Source organism: Periophthalmus magnuspinnatus, chromosome 6, assembly GCF_009829125.3.
Source record: "Periophthalmus magnuspinnatus isolate fPerMag1 chromosome 6, fPerMag1.2.pri, whole genome shotgun sequence".
NCBI classification, from domain to species: Eukaryota; Metazoa; Chordata; class Actinopteri; order Gobiiformes; family Gobiidae; genus Periophthalmus; species Periophthalmus magnuspinnatus.
The window spans coordinates 1,814,436-1,831,486 of NC_047131.1; the positions used below are offsets into that span (position 1 = coordinate 1,814,436).

General features: G+C 40.0%; 1 protein-coding gene across 1 annotated transcript in view; it reads left to right on the forward strand.

The window, feature by feature from the left end:
* Positions 1–3,180: 3,180 nt before the first annotated feature.
* otud7a (OTU deubiquitinase 7A) overlaps positions 3,181–17,051 on the forward strand; it is a 28,460-nt gene continuing 14,589 nt past the window's right edge. The window contains exons 1-7 of the mRNA XM_033968610.2: positions 3,181–3,237; positions 5,139–5,337; positions 7,466–7,654; positions 10,289–10,507; positions 12,001–12,102; positions 14,234–14,361; positions 15,692–15,804. Of these exons, the coding sequence (XP_033824501.1) occupies positions 5,208–5,337; positions 7,466–7,654; positions 10,289–10,507; positions 12,001–12,102; positions 14,234–14,361; positions 15,692–15,804 (881 nt within the window). The 5' untranslated portion in view covers positions 3,181–3,237; positions 5,139–5,207. The remainder of the gene's footprint in view (positions 3,238–5,138; positions 5,338–7,465; positions 7,655–10,288; positions 10,508–12,000; positions 12,103–14,233; positions 14,362–15,691; positions 15,805–17,051) is intronic.

The window sequence follows — 17,051 nt, forward strand, 5'->3', positions numbered from 1 at the left end:
CCTGGCTTAGACCTGGTTTAGACCTAGTTTAGACCTGGTTTACTCCACATGAAAATATAACAGAAAGTTCTACCGTTTAATGTTGAAAATCACATTCTTTTTCTAACTATCGAACTCAAGTTTGAAATTTTAGTATCGTGACAACGCCAGGACACATCTTTAACGAACTTTTAAGCAAAAATGGTACAAAGTTTTATTCCTTCAAAACTTTATATGAGATGATATTTTAAAACAGAAATGTAGATACCTCAGAATAATGAAAGTTCAAAATGGCCGTCCCGTACACCAGCCCTTGTGCACATGGCCCCGGGCAAAACCAGAGCAGCCGTCCAGAGAGCGCAGGGAGGAGCCACGCACGGGGCTGTTGGCAGGGCCTCATACCGACAGGTGCAGGGCATGCACCTGTCTGTGTGCTAGTGACGGGCCGATCAGATCTATATCAGAAGATCAGTATCTCTGGACAGAAGGCTCAAGTTTAAGAATAAATGCTCAAATTTAAAGTTAACGTTTAAGTCATTATATTTGTGTGTTTCCCCATGTTCAATTTAAAGGTCCTGTATCACACAAAACTGACTCTAGTAGCTTTAATCTATGTTCTAATGCTGTTCTCTCCTCAAAAACAGACCTGGAGTTGTGTTTTGTTTCATTCACACATGTTTGAGTAACACTTTATTATTAGTCTATCTACATCTCCAAAGGCCCAGCACAGCTGATGATGATTGTCCCCTGGTGTCAGCGGACAATTGTCAATTGGACTGAATAAAAGACAAGCCTCCAGTTGAGTATAAAGAGGATGGCCAAAAAGATTTTTTTTAAAGGATGATGTTTTGATGTATTCACATCTTGCTTTTCTTGCTTTTATAATATTGAGCTGATCAAAATCCTGGTTCTTACATCAGTTAATATGAACATTTAAGAGCAAACTGACGAGTCTGACAGCAGCAGTTACAGAGAGAGAGGACACAGTTTTTCATTAGAACGTGAACTGGAGTCGATGGAGCTGGGAGCGCCCCCATGATCACTTCCTATATGGAACGCGGCGGCTAGCAGGTTAGCTATGGCCATTTGTTTATACAGTCTATGATCGTACACATACTGAATAATGCATGTGTAAAAGCTTTGGGATGCTCGGGAAGCTCATTTTCACTGTAATCTCTGTCTCTTCTGGTTACAGACATGGCTCCTGTAATGTTGATTTATGGTACATTTTTTATGAAGTAGTAATGGGGAATTAGAAAGTAGAAACACTATTTGGACACTTAACTCACTTTTCGACCCATGACTGTTTGAGAGTAGTCATTGTTAGCTTTTATACTGAAACCTACATTTGATCTGGAGCGAATGGAAGAGCTAAGCTAGTTTTGGTTATCAGTCAGCAGTGTCTTAGATGTAGGAGAGTTGTCAGCTATATCGTATACTATAGTAAGAGCTGTAGTTACAAGTTAGCAGTGTTAGCAGTTTTGTTTTCTTTGCTAGGTTTAAAAAATATATATTGTTCAACTGTCACAAAAGTTATTTATTTAAAAGGCCTATGTTACTCTACTCTCTGATCTCTGTTCTAATGTTGTTTCCTCATCACAAACAGACCTGGAGTTGTGTTTTGTTTCATTCACACATGTTTAACACAGAAACACTGTTCTTCTCTCAGACTGAAAACACTCTGTTCCATCTTGTGATGTCATGAAGTGGTGATACAGGAAGTGTTCCACTGTGTTTTTAAACTACACACACCTTCACTAGAATCATTTGGATGATTTTCAGCTCTGGAATTGTCTATCTCTACTGAACTAAAGGTAAAAGGAGCTGTTAATGTGAGAACTACCACTTCATGGCATCACAAGGTGGAACAGAGCATTTTGAGTTTTGGAGATGTAGACAGACTAATAATAAAGTGTTACTCAAACATGTGTGAATGAAACAAAACACAACTCCAGGTCTGTTTTTGAGGAGAGAACAGCATTAGAGCATGACTCAAAGCTCACAAGAGTCACTTTTGTGTAATATAGGTCCTTTAAACACAAACATTTGAAATGGCGACACTCATATTTTGGTGATATGCAGATTTAGAATATTGAGTGTCTCATAGTATAAAAAAAAATTAAAGGTAAAAATATAAAACAGACTTACAGCGTAATTGTTCAGGTGTAATCCCTACACTGTTTAAGATAATGAGTTATAAATTATTATTATAAGAATATATTCACTTTTGTCAGTAATTGTTATTGTTAAGTTCTGGCCCCTTTTGGACAGTGCCCAGCCATATCTGTATATATAAATGGACATAGCTAACCTGCTAGCCACCGCGTTATAAACAGGAAGTGATCATGGGCGCACTGCCGGCTCCATCAACTCTGGCTCTGGTTCATTTTACATTGAAAAAGAGTAAGACAAACATAACATCTGTATTAAACTTTTATATCTGTGATCTTTTCCACTGTTTCACTGTATCATGTTCCACTGTGTCACATTATAAAAGGTCACATTTATATACAGTGCTTTTCCACTTTCAAGACACTCAAAACACTTTAATCAAGGAGCCACACACACATTCACACACACATTCATACACCAGTGTTCACACACACTGGGGACGAGGTGGGTTAAGTGTCTTGCCCAAAGACACAACAACATCATTTATCTGTGCGAGCTGGAATTGCACTGTGCGGGATTTGAGCCACCAACCCTCAGATCAATGAACACACACACAATACTAACTGAGCTACTGTCGCCCCACATTGACATGATTGTTGTGTGAGTGTTTGTGAGTGACTTTTTTCTTAAATCAAACTCTTCTTAACCTTGTAAAAGCCAAAAGTGAAATGTGTAACTGGACAAATCATTGTAGGACTAAAGACGTCTTCACTCCTACAACGTTTTGTACGCTTTACTCTGGATCAGACATGAACGACTGAGGGACACACAGACAGATTCTCCCCATCACTGATAATAATACGATCTTATGTTTTAGCATTTGAAAAGTTTGACATATTTATACAACTCTCCCTTTTGTTTCTATGTGAGAATAATGTTTGTATTTGTGTGTGTTAATGTGTGTGTTAATATGTGTATTTGTGTGTGTTAATGTGTGTGTATTCATGTGTGTATTTGTGTGTTACAGGGTTCCCTTGGTGCCACACTGGTCGTGTCTGCTGAAGTCATGGACTAGTCCTGTCCTGGAGCAGACAGAGCAGAGGTCTTCAGATGGACTCACTACAACTCTCAGATAAAACACAGAAAGTAGGTTTGAAAAACACATTTTCATTTGTTCAAAATACTATGAAAAGTTAAAATGAGTACTAATACTTTGCAGTGACGTCATGCTGGGGGTGCATGTATCTCTATGGTGGAATGTTTAGCAGTTACCATGGAGACACAATGCACACATTAGCAAACACTGGCAAAAAGTTTTAAGATTGTCTGAAAACATAAGAAAAAATACATAATGTATTTAAACAGCACATTTCCAGGAGCCTGTGATCAGTCTGAGCGTTCATGGTCCTGTTCAGGAGTTTGATTTTACACAAAAAGGTGAGAGTGACTAACTGAAAAAACTGTTGGCTAATTCTAGCTAGCTTATTACTGTAATATTATGTGTGAGGGACTTGTTTAACAGTACAAATCCGCTCACCTGTTACAGTTCCAGCTGTGTCAGATCCTTATGGTCACATTGTGTTGTGTTGTGTAATAGAGCTCAGATTAAAGTCTCACAGAGCTTCTGACAGAGCAGTGCCTTTAGTTAGCGTCACACTCCAAGGGACTGTTAATGACATCTGCTGCGAAGTATCACTACAGTATACCAATCTAGAATCATGCCATTTTGTGTTTGATTTTTTTCTCAAACCTGTGGCCCGTTGGTAACAGTTTGAGAATAAAGCAAGTAGAACCAGGGGAGTGGACAGGGGGCAGGGAGGGCAGGGGGGCCGTTGTCCCGGGCCGCAGGGTCTTAGGGGCCCAGAATAGGGCCCTCCTCCTATTAATTTATATAAATTTCTGTCAATAGGCTTGAGTAGAACACAATCAAATTAAATAATAATAAAAACAAACTCAAACAAACAACAAAATCATGTTTTCCTGTTATTCATCTAAAGGACTGTGCGCTAAAGCCACATAATTTTTGACCTATTGTGAAAAATCAATTGTTTATTAAACTTTTTTGCTTACTACATAATTCCGTATATATCTCATGTCTTCTGTATTTATGTAAACTGTAAAAAGTCATACACTAGAATGAGAGTCTGTGTCCAGACTTTTGGCTCATCGTGAACAAGATGAAGATGGTAGAATTATTCTTTTACATGCTACAAAATAAAAGTCTTATTTTTAAAGGAGGCTAAACAAAATAAAAGCACAGTGTGATCCAGTTCACATCACATTATGAAGAGCCAAGAGTGAACATCATGACCTGAGTTTGACCTCTCAGTGGTGTAGATGGCTCCGTGTCAGGTTAGTTGGTTAGCATTAGCCACGTGCTAGCTCACTGCAGCTGTAGGTGTTGTTTCCTTCTGACAGTGCTCTGAGCTGCGGCGTCACCCACTCAGCCTCCAGTGGAATGGAACACATGCATGAGCTCAGTCATTCCACAGGCCGGAGGAGGAGGCTCGTCTCAAACGTGCCGTTGTTCATTACACAACAAGGCCGACTCTTGTGAACAGTATACACCCCGAAACAAGTGATGGACGCAAAAGACTAGCGCTAAATGAAATAAAAACAGACTTCTTCTTGCCAAAAATAAACAAACAGCAAATGTTAAGAACTGACCCTGTCTGTAAGTCTATGCTCAGGTCTCAGCGTTCAGTGTAAACGACTATATAAAGAAGTGGAGTAAGTGAGTGTGATGTCACCCACAGCATTCAGCTCCAAATGAAACTCTTCGAGGTTAGCAGTTATAGGGACCAATTTGGAGCAAAGTTTGATTTTTGGAGTGAGGCTGTTGAAGGTAACGTTCCTTCTTGCTTAGCAATGCTGTCAATCAAACCTGTTGTTAATGCTAGCGAGAGCAACCTCGGGGAAAGAAAGCGCCTGATTTGTCTGTTGTTAACATTCATATGTTGAGTTACTTGATCCATAGTGACCGTTCTAATGGTTTACTGTGACAGCGTTTCCTAATCTTACACATTTCCTTGTTTGTTTTTTCCCAGATGAGAACGTGAAGGCTGGCATCCACCAAGGCCTCCGCTGCGCCCTGGCCAGCGCTCACACATGGTCACATGACACATGGTCACATGACTCATGGTCACATGACTCATGACCACATGACCCTGGACATGGACGCGGTCCTGTCAGACTTCGTCCGGTCCACAGGGGCGGAGCCAGGTCTGGCCAGAGACCTGCTGGAGGGTAAAAGCACGCACTCACATCTTGCTGTTTGGGGGTATTCATTTTCTGGAAACTGATCCTCATCTTAAAGGGCCATATGTTATTTTCATATCTGTTCTAATGTTGTTTACTCGTCACAAACAGACCTGGAGTTGTGTTTTGTTTCATTCACACATGTTTAACACACAAATCCTGCATATTTAGGCTGAGTTCTTCTCTCAAACTGAAAACACTGTGTTCTACCTTGTGATGTCATCATGTGGTAATACAATGCTCCACTGTGTTTTTAAACTCCATACACCTTTACTAGAATCATCAGGATGATTTCCGCACTGAAATTTCCAGTCTCTACAATAAACATCATAGACATCACAAGGTGAAACAAAACACAACTCCAGGTCTGTTTTTGAGGTAACAGCATTAGAACATGACTTAAAGCTACAGGAGTCAGTCTGTGTAATACAGGAGCTTTTAAGAGGGGGTATTAGGTTATACTGCTAACACATACATCATTTTTAGGTCAGCACCTTTTACCTTTTACTGTTTTATAAATTATATATTCATAACACCCCCTCTTTAACCTGAATGAACCCATGACTTAACTTAAAACCATATTGTTGATCTAATATGGAAGCGTTTGCCGACTAGAGACCTGATTTTTGGTCCTCACAAAGGAAGTGAATATGTGAACAGATTTCAGTCGTCTCAATGTGATGAATATTGATGTACACACACAGACACATGCCTCACTAAAGAGGTGGAGACCAGCCTGGTCTGTGGAGACGGGCTCCATTATGAATCTGTGTGGAGCAAAGTGATGCGCTTCCTTCAAATGTTCTGCTATCGACACATTAACTGCCCATTTCCTGGACTCTCCTCTTACACACACACACACACACACACACACACCCACACCCACACACACACACACACATATACAGCTCCATACAAATGTTTGCATAGTTTGCATGTATGAAGTGCTCATAAGGCAAACTCAATAGTACTCAGACTGAGTGCCTTTCTGGAAGCATCGTTTACCTGGAGCATAAGACCCAGTTCCTACATGATTTTTAGTTTTTATTAAAATAATTCTTTAAAGGGGCTGTACCTGATTTTTTCCCCATATATTTGGGCAAAATGTGTCTTTCTCCAGTACAGATATATTATATAAGCAGCTCTTGAGGTGCTAACATTGACTTTATGAAGAAGTGGACTAAGTGAGTGTGACGTCACCCACAGCGTTTGACTCCAGTCACATGAAGCTCATCAGTTATAGCGGCCAATTTGGAATCACATTCGATACAGTATTCCCTCGTTTATGGCGGGGGTTACATTCTAAAAACAACCCACAATAGGCAAAATCTGCAAAGTAGTCAGCTTTATTGTTTTTGTAATGTCTATGTTGTATTTGTTGTCTGTGTACCTGCCTAGGGACAACAGATGGAAATTAGTATTTTTTTGCTGTAATCTGGCATATTTACACTGTGTTTACAGATGTTCATTAATATGCACTGTCCCTATCAAATAAATAAATAAATAAATTTTTTACAGTTATTATGTATGTTTTGCAGCTGTAAAACTCCTCACCACACACTTCATACACGTCTCTCACACAGACATTAACATTTTCTCACATTTCTCTCTTGTTTAATCACTCTCAAAGTTCAAACCTTCGTAGGCGCCTTTGTCGATGCAGAACATTTCATAGCCATTGTGGGTTTTGTCGGGGAGAAAACTTGCAAGCATACAGCACTTCAGAGTCACACTGCGATCCAACATTTATGTAAATTTGGCTGAACACATTTTGTGCAGGTAACACGGCACGGAGGAGATTGGGTTTTTATTTTTTATTTTAAGACCAAAATGATGAGTCTGACAACAGCAGTTACAGAGAGAGTAACACAGTTTTTAAATATAAAGTGAATAGGAGCAGGAGAGAATGTTTGGAACGGGGCGGCTAGCAGGTTAGCTATGTCCATTTATATACACAGTCGATGGGTCAAAATAAGTCTGCGGTACCGTCTGCATCTTATCAGAAAGCATTTTATTTTGAGTCATTTGTCTGTTCAAAAAAAATATCGGTATTGAATGGTGATATTGACCGATACTGGATGCATTTCTAATCCCTATTTTTGTTCATTTTGTGCAGGGAAAAACTGGGACCTCAGTGCTGCCTTGAACGACTACGAGGAGCTGAGGCAGGTCCACACGGCCAACCTGCCACAGGCTTTCAACGAGGGCCGCTACTACAAGCCCCCCCAGGCGAGCCGGGACACCCCCACCCACAACAGCAAGAGCGAGCGGGCCAGTGCTCACAAGCAGGAGGACAGCACTCAAGGTACCAGCACCACCCCAGTACTGTCAGAAGTGTCGAAAATCAGGTACTAATGGTTACAAAAACTAATATCGAAACTAGATACTCATTTTTCCACAGGTATCGATTCTAAAAAAGTCCCATTGACGGAAATGAATATTTCCTGAATTTGTTTATAATGATGTTGAGCTGTATCTATGTACAAGTATAAGACACATAGACTAGTACACACCCCAGGACCACTATGAACCTACTGGACACTGAGCTCTGTTCTCTCTCCTTTCTCCTTCCTCTCTTCCCCTCCTTTCTCTCTCTTTTCTCTCCCTACATTCCTTTACCCTTTTTTTTCCTCCCCCTCTCCTCATCTTCCCTCTATTCCTTCTTTTTCCTCTCCTCTTCCTCCTTCCTTTCTCTTTCTACCTATTGTTTTACCTCCTTCCTCTCCCACTAATGCTCGCCTTAGTCTCTCCTCCTCTCTCCCTCTCCTCTCGTCTTTCCTCCTCTCTCTCCCTCTCTCCATTCCTTTACCGTGTTTCTTTCCTCCTCCTCCTCTCTGTTCCTCCTCTTTCCTCTCCTCTTTCTGTTCCTCCCTCTCTCTCATCTCCTCTTTCCTCTCCTCTTGCTCTCTCCTTTCTCCTTCTGCACATTGTTTTACCTCCTTCCTATCCCACTAACCATCCCCTTTCTCTCTCCCTCCCTCCTCTCTCTCTTTTCTCCATACATTCATTCACACTCTTTTTTTCCTCCCCCTCCTCTCTCCCCTCTAGTCCTCCTTTTTTTTCTCCTCTTCCTCCCTCCTCTATCTTTCTACCCATTGTTTTAACTCCTTCCTCTCCCTCTAACCCTCCCCTTACTCACTCCTCCTCCTCCCTCTCTCTCTCATCTCTTTTTTCTCATCTTTCCTCCTCTGTCTCTCCCTCTGTCCATTCCTGTCCAGTGTTTTTATTATCCTCAGGGTATCAGTATGAAGTATCGCGGGTATCGCGGATATTCCTTAGTATCGAAATCACGTTTTAAATGTTAGTATCGTGACATCACTACACTCCAGGTTATATTTATGGGTTGTGAAAGTTTTCTCATGTTATAAGAGGAAGCTGAAACCCAGGACTAGGAGCTGATTTCTTAAATGTGTGTGTGATGCATCAGCTCTGTGGTTGTGGTTGGGGGGTGTGGGCGTTCGCTGTAGACTATAGTCCCTTTGCCAGCTCTGGGGGTGGTGTAAAATATGTTTGATATTTCAGATCTGAGTAACACTTTATAATAACTATACCTGTAGTAAGACTTAATAAAGAATGAACAAAGAGCTAAATCATAATGAACAAACAGGCTGAGTGACTGATGGGGCGACAGGAGGTCAGGTGGTGGTCAGTTGGAGCGTTTGTCTACTGATCTGAAGGTTGGTGTCTGTGTGCACTGGTGTGTGAATGTGTGTATGAATGTGTGTGTGGATGTGTGTGAATGTGTGAGCTGTTTCTTGATGTAAAGCGCTTTGAGAGTTGAATGTGGAAATGCACTATATAAAAATATGACCTTTAACAAAAAAATACCCTTAAGTCACAGGTGTCAAACTCAAGGCCTGTGGGCCAAATGTGGCCCGTCAGGCCGTTTTATATGGCCTGCGAGAAGGTGAATTAAAAGGTACAGATACAGACTTTTATAAATGCCAGTTTATCAGGAAATAGGCAGTTATACAGACATATTTTTTTACATCTGTGCAAATGCATATGCAATATTTGTAACTTGAATTAGTAATAAATACAGAAATAGTTAATTAACAAGTCAAAAAGTACTTAAATTGATTTTAAATTACATTAGATTACATTTATACTTCCTTATTTACATCTGGCCTCTTGAGAGCAACCATTTTGCTGATGTGGCCCTTAGTGAAAATCATTTTGACACCCCTGCCTTAAGTAGTTACTAAGCCAGAATCATTCTTAATAAGCTATTTACTCATTAAGAGTTAAGTCTTTGTTCATGCTTTATTAAGGCTAATTAAGGTGTAGTTGATATAAAGTGGTGCCCAGTTCTGTGACCAAAGATCTATCCCAAACTGTTGTAATATTTTTTAAATATAAAGACCTTGGCGGCCATTTTGTCCACACTGAATTATTCAAAGTTGCTCTTAGATCCGTGGCTGTCGTGGTGACTTCAAATCTTAAAAGCTTCGTAGTCACTTTTCCACAGTCTGGTCCTTATCGCTGTAGTCTATCTTTGCTGTGGATAGGCCGTGTAATAACAGACATGTTAACCACAAACCAGGTCCAAACATCTGGACTTAGACTGTTCAATGGCAGATTTGACCCTGAATTCTCATCTGACCACCATCTTTTCACGCTTCACTCTTATTTTGCCTGGAGGATGGTCTCTTTCTGCTTGTTCCTTTGTGTTCGTGTTCCGAGGTATGACGTTAACTTTCTGTTTCTGTGGAATCGTGCAGGTGATGCGTGGCCCCTCTAGAAAGTCCCGAGTGTTGCTTTATCGTTTAACATCTGTGAATTTTATGATTTCACATTAACCCAACCTATAAACCTGTCATTTAAAACAATAAGAGCAATTTCTACAGCCTTGTTTGTTCAGGTTTGCGAGTGGTACCAGTATAACCGAAGGCTCAGTACATGTTCCCATTTCACCCACTATTTCTTGCATTTGTTACAGAGAAGCGTCTATCCCGCGGCATCTCCCACGCCAGCTCGGCCATCGTGTCCTTGGCCCGCCTGCAGGTGGCGTCAGAGTGCACCAGTGAGCAGTTCCCTCTGGACATGCCCATCTACACCTTCCAGCTGCCCGACCTCAGCGTCTACAGCGAGGATTTCCGCAGCTTCATCGAGAGGGATCTGATCGAGCAGTCCACCATGATGGCACTGGAGCAAGCAGGCCAGTACTCTCCTTTTTCATACTCTGCAGTAACATCACACTGGGGGTGTTCTGCCTGTGTGTCTAAGGTGGAATGTTCAGCAGTTACCATAGTAACACACCGTACACATAAACACTGTCAAAAAGTTTTAAGATTGTCTAAAAACTCAAGAAAAAAATCCAAAAGTGATTTAAAGAGCACATTTCCAGGACCCTGTGATCAAGCCGAGCGTTCATGGTCCTGTTTAGAGTTTGATGTTACACAAAAGGTGAGAGTAACTCACTGAAAAAACTGTCGGCTAATGCTAGCTAGCTTGTGACTGTGATGTTATTTGAGAGGGACTTGTTGAACACTACACCTCATCTCACCTTTTGCAGTTCCAACTAAGTCAGCTCTTTCTGGTCAGAATACTAACAGAGCTTCAGACAGAGCAGTGCCTCCAGGTAGCATTGCATCCCCAGGGAATGTTGATGACATCAGCTGAAAAGTGTCAATACCACACTGGCATCTGATTTTCATGAAACCGGATATGTTACTATGAAACTAAACTTTGAAACTGTCACAGATGCTAGACTCTGAGGTTATAACAGACAGACTGAGTGACAGGAACATACAGCTATTATTTTCCATTTGATTTATTATTTCCATTTGATTTTATTTTGTAAATATTGTCATGGCGACTGGTGGATCAAAAAAGTTCAGACAAGTGAACTCAGAAATTAACAGGGTTTATTTAAAAAAGACAAAAGTTGGGAACTGGAGATGTAAATATGTTACAAGGGTCATTTATTTTAGAATTTAAGTTAAGATGTGAATTTATTTTATTATATGCAATGTACAAAGAAGTGGACTAAGTGAGCGTGATGTCACCCTCAGCGTTCAGCTCCAAATGAAGCTCATCGAGGCTAGAGCAGTTATAGCGGCCAATTTGGAGCCGAGTTTCATATTTGAAATTCTGACCACAAGTATCATAGCAACCAAAGAGCCAATCAGGAGCGAAGCTGTTGAAGGTAACGCCCCTTACCGCTGTCAATCAAACCTGTTGCTAACACTAACAGGAACAACCTCAGGAAAAGAAGGCGCCTGATTCATCGTTAATGTTCATATCTTGATTTACAGACACAATAGTGAAATAAAAACCCAGGATCATGTAGAGCGGGTTAATACGAATATTTAAGACTAAAATGACGAGTCTGACAGCAGCAGTTACAGAGAGAGGGGACACTTTTTTTTTATAGAAAGTGAATTTTATTTGTAACTCAGTGGCTAGCAGGTTAGCTATGTCCATTTATATACAGTCTATGGGTTTATCTGATAAAAGCTTACTGTAGCCAACTTATTTTCTTTCATTACGGATATTTCAATTTCTTACCTTTATTTTACTCTATTCTTATGGTCGGCTTCATGTCTGTGTTGTCGGGGTTCAATAAAAGTCATTCTGATTCTGATTTCTAGGGTAGATCTTTGCTAGTGTGTCACAGATTGCATTTTTATTTTACTTTGTTCTTTGCAGGTCGTTTGAACTGGTGGTCGACCATGTGCACGAGCTGTAAGAAGCTGCTTCCTCTGGCCACAACAGGAGACGGGAACTGCCTCTTACACGCCGCCTCTCTGGGTAAGACACAAGCGTTACATGTCATTAAAGGTCCTGTTTCACACAAAATGGACTCTTGTGAGGCTTAAGTCATGTTCTAATGCTGCTACCTCCTCAAAAACAGACCTGGAGTTGTGTTTTGTTTCATTCACACATGTTTGAGTAACACTTTATTATTACTCTGTCTACGTCTCCAAAGCTCAAAATGCTCTGTTCCACCTTGTGATGTCATGAAGTGGTAGCTTTCAAGTTAACAGCTCCTTTTACCTTTAGTTCAGTAAAGCTTGGCAATTCCATGGCAGAAATGATCCAAATGATTCTAGTGAAGGTGTGTGTAGTTTAAAAACACACTGGAGCACTTCTTCTATCACCACATGACATCACAAGGTGGAACAGAGTGTTGTCAGTTTGTGTGTTAAACATGTGAATGAAACAAAACACAACTCCAGGTTTGTTTGTGATAAGGAAACAACATTAGAACAGAGATCAGAGAATAGAGTTTTATGGGCCCTTTAAGATAATATGGGCCGTTTAATATTGTAATATGGGCCCTCTAAGGTAATATGGGCCCTTTAATGTGACCTCACGGGCTTCATTAAACACATACTTGTTATTTTTATTATATGTGATCTTGAAGCTCAGTTGGTGGAGTGTTTGTGCACTGATCTGAAGGTTGGTGGTTCAAATCCCTCTCTCGACATAAACATCACTGGCCGAGTGGTCAGAAGCACTGACCCACAGGTTGGTGGTACGATTCCAAGTTACACAGATGAATGCTGTTGTTGTGTCCTTGGGCAAGACGCTAACCCGCAGTTAAAGTGAATGAGTGACTGGTTCCTTGATGTAAACTTTGAGTGACTTGAAAGTGGAAAAGTGCTGTATAAAAATGTGACTATTTACCATGTGTATTTTGTCTAATATGTAGGAGTATTACGTAGCTTTTATGGGTTTGCAGCTCTGTAGTTTCCATTGCTTTGACTGGAATGTTCCACCGTATTCACCTTTTCAGGAAGTCACCGTGGGCGCTGCCACCGTCATTGGGGTTGTATTATTTTGCATGGGGCTGTGGATCTTGACAGCAAATCTATAGGAACTAGAGAGCCGTTTTAACGCCTCCAGCGAACTTTCTATACAAACCAACCTACTTTTTATAATATTTTAGAGACAAAACTTTTCCCAAATTCTCCAGTGAAATGCCACCATTTACGGCAAAAGTGGGCAGGGCCGTATAAGGTCCGTAGCTTTAAACTTCTCAAGGAATACTAGATAAGACAAATGCATGTTTTAGGTTACATCTATAGTTGAATGATTACAAGATAAAACAGTTAAATGCCATACTGTGAAACAATCCAGGCAAAACAATAACATCTCCATGGACACAAAAAATGACCCTCCAAAGGAAAAGTTACACAGTATGCCTTTAAAGCAGCAAAGACAGACTGGTTCTGACCGTGTGTAGCTGAGGTGTTCACTGCAGAGACATTATATATTCATGTGCTCTGGTCTCCCTGTGGACAGCGGTCAGGCCTTCACTGGGGCCACTGAGGCTTTCATAATGTGATCTGACAGTGGGCCAGGGCCACTTAAAGGGCCCATATTACCTTAAAGGGCTCATATTTCTCTACTCTCTGATCTCTGTTCTAATGTTGTTTCCTCGTCACAAACATAACTGGAGGTGTGTTTTGTTTCATTCACACATGTTTAACACACAAACCTTGAATATTTAGGCTGAGTTCTTCTCTCAAAAGGAAAACACTCTGTTCCACCTTATGATGTCATCATGTGGTAATACAGGAAGTGCTTCTCTGTGTTTTTAAACTCCATACATCTTCACTGGAATCATTTTGATAATTTCAGACTTGGAATTACCAATCTCTATTGAACTAAAGGTAAAAGGAGCTGTTCCACTTCATGACATCACAAGGTGGAACAGAGCATTTAGAGCTTTGGAGATGTAGACAGACTAATGATAAAATATTACTCAAACATGTGTGAATGAAACAAAATACAACTCCAGGTGTGTTCTGAGGAGAGAACAACATTATAAGAGTCACTTTTGTGTAATACAGGACCTTTAATGAGCTGCTCCCCCTGCTGGTCATGTGCTGTTATGGCAGCAGGGGCAGTGACGCTGTGTGCTTTGCCTCTCCAGGGATGTGGGGCTTCCATGACAGGGACCTGATGCTGAGAAAGTCGCTGTACACCATGATGAAGAGCGGAGCCGAGAGGGACGCCCTGAAGAGGAGGTGGAGGTGGCAGCAGACACAGCAGAACAAAGAGGTGCGCCATTTTGAGACACTACAGGCAAAACTCATTTTACCCCCACAGGGACATGAGGATGAGCCCTTAAAGATAACTACAACATGAGACATATTCATAATATTAAAACAGTAATTATTCACATCCAGAACATTTTTTAACTGTTTTAATAATTATCCTGATATAATCGTTAATCAAATTATGTGGGCCATGGTCATTGTGACACAAAATTTCAGTATCGTCCCATGTCTACCTTAAAGTAGCTCCTACACACACCAAACTTTACAATTTGGGACAAGATTTTGAGGAAACGTACAGAAGAATGTTCTGATATGTAACTCCAAGTCTCATTTATTCCAGTTTTAACTTAAAAACTGAGGTGAAATTCAAATTTTTAGGCAAATTTACAGTCAGATCTAGTTTTTTCTGTGTGCAATTTAGTGTCTAATATGACAAAAAGAAGAAGCAAGACATTTAAACCTGGCTCTTTGCATGTTTCTGTTTTAAACGTTACAAAAATGGTCAGTTTGATCTGTTTTTACACATCAAACACCTTATTTTTATTTAAAAACTTTACCTGATGAAAAATATGTAATACATTTTTTCTTACATTTATGTGAGTGAACCACAGCTGAAGTTTCAAATTGATATCTCTAAGTTTAGGGTTTTTTCCAATTCACCTGCAGCGTCTGGCCTTAAGTCTCATCTTAAGACCCACTTTTATTGTCCGACTTTTAATACAACATGAAGTGGGTGGTCCCCTGCCTTATTTTAATTTTTTAATTTTATAATTTTTTTTATTTTAGTGGATTTGGTCTCCTCAAATGAACAAATTATCAAAAATACACAATATTTTTTCATGACTTCAGAATAACAGTTTGGAAGTCGCCTGTAAACGCTGGATTTAATCTGTTTTGTTTTGCTCATCCATAAATCACTTCAGCTCATTAGAATTGGCATATTTTCAATTGGTGAAATGTAAAAATAATCCTTGAGTAATGTAAAAATAATCCTTGAAAATTGAGTAATGTAAAAATAATCCTTACACTTCCATAAGTAAGAAAAATGTGAAAGATGCCAGGAACCATAGCCCTTAATATATACCACTTTATGACATCACAAGGTGAAACAGAGCATTTTGAGCTTTGGAGATGTAGACAGACTAATAATAAAGTGTTACTCAAACATGTGTGAATGAAACAAAACACAACTCCAGGTCTGTTTTTGAGGAGGGAACAGCATTAGGACACAGCATACAGCTCACAGAGTCAGTTTTGTGGTATATAGGAGCTCTGAAATAAAATATCATGCGTTTGACCTATTTATAAGAAGACGTTTGTGTTCTGTGCAGTCGGGGCTGGTGTACACTGAGGAGGAGTGGGAGAGAGAGTGGAACGAGTTACTGAAGCTGGCCTCCAGTGAGCCACGCACTCACCTCAGTAAGAACGGCAACACCAGCGGAGGGTAAGGCTATGACTAATACACCATCATACAAGGCTAAGCTAACTTGAACCTTAACTTAACCTTAATCTAAACTTAACCAGCGGAGTGTGAGGCTATGGCTATTATGACATCATACAAGGCTAACCTAACCTTTATCAAACCAGACTGTGACTATAACGAGGTCTGAGGGATTACACTGACGACATCATACAAGGCTAACCTTAACGTAACCTTAACTTAACCTTAAATTAACCAGGGTAAGACTGTGACCAGTACGATGCCATATAAGCAGCGCTGGAATGTAACCAAGTAAAAATAGTAAAGTGCTGTATTTAAGTACAAATCTGAGGTATCTGTACTTTACTTATGTACATTTTACAGTGTATACTTTTTACTTTTACTTCATTTGAGAGCAGTATCTGTACTTTACTCCACTACATTTTTGAACTGGACTGAAAAGTAAAAGTATTTTGTATTATTGTGAGACCTGCTGAAAAGGCTGAGGGTTTATTTTTAACACATTCAGAATTTGAGCAAAACAAAAATATACAAAGAAAAACAGAAAAAAACAACCGATTCAGTTCAACTCAGCTCAAATCTTTTATCAAAATCACCACATTTGAAGCTTTATAAGACTCAAAATCTGTGAGAAGTACTTTTACTTTTTACTCTTGAAGTACATTTTTAAACAGGTACTTTAATACTTTTACTTAAATAGATTTTTTTCATGTGACACTTTTACTTGAGTATTTTTTGCTCCTTCTTAACCAGAGGGGGCTGACACTGAACTGTTCCTCTGTCACGAAGCTGCTCCTCTTATTCAGGCCCCACTGTGAGAAAAACTGGACTCTCTGCACCACAGCATGTGAAGATGAAATGTGTAGATTGATTTAATAATAATAATAATAATAACAACAACAACAACAACAAACAATAACAATAATAATACATTTCATATTCATATGGACCTTTCTAGACTCTGATGAGTTAGAGTCTACAGCTAACCTACTAGCCGCCATGTTCCAAACAAGAAGTGATCTTGTGTGCGCCTCCGGCCCAATTCACCAAAACTGTGTCCTCTCTCTCTGTAACTGCTTCTGTCACACTCGCCGTTTTGGTCTTAAATGTTCACATTAACCTGCTCTACATGATCCTGGGTTTTTTATTTCACTATTGTGTCTGTAAATCAAGATATGAACATTAATAACAGACAAATCAGGCGTCTTCTTTCCCTGAGGTCACTTCTGCTGGTGTTAGCAATAGGTTTG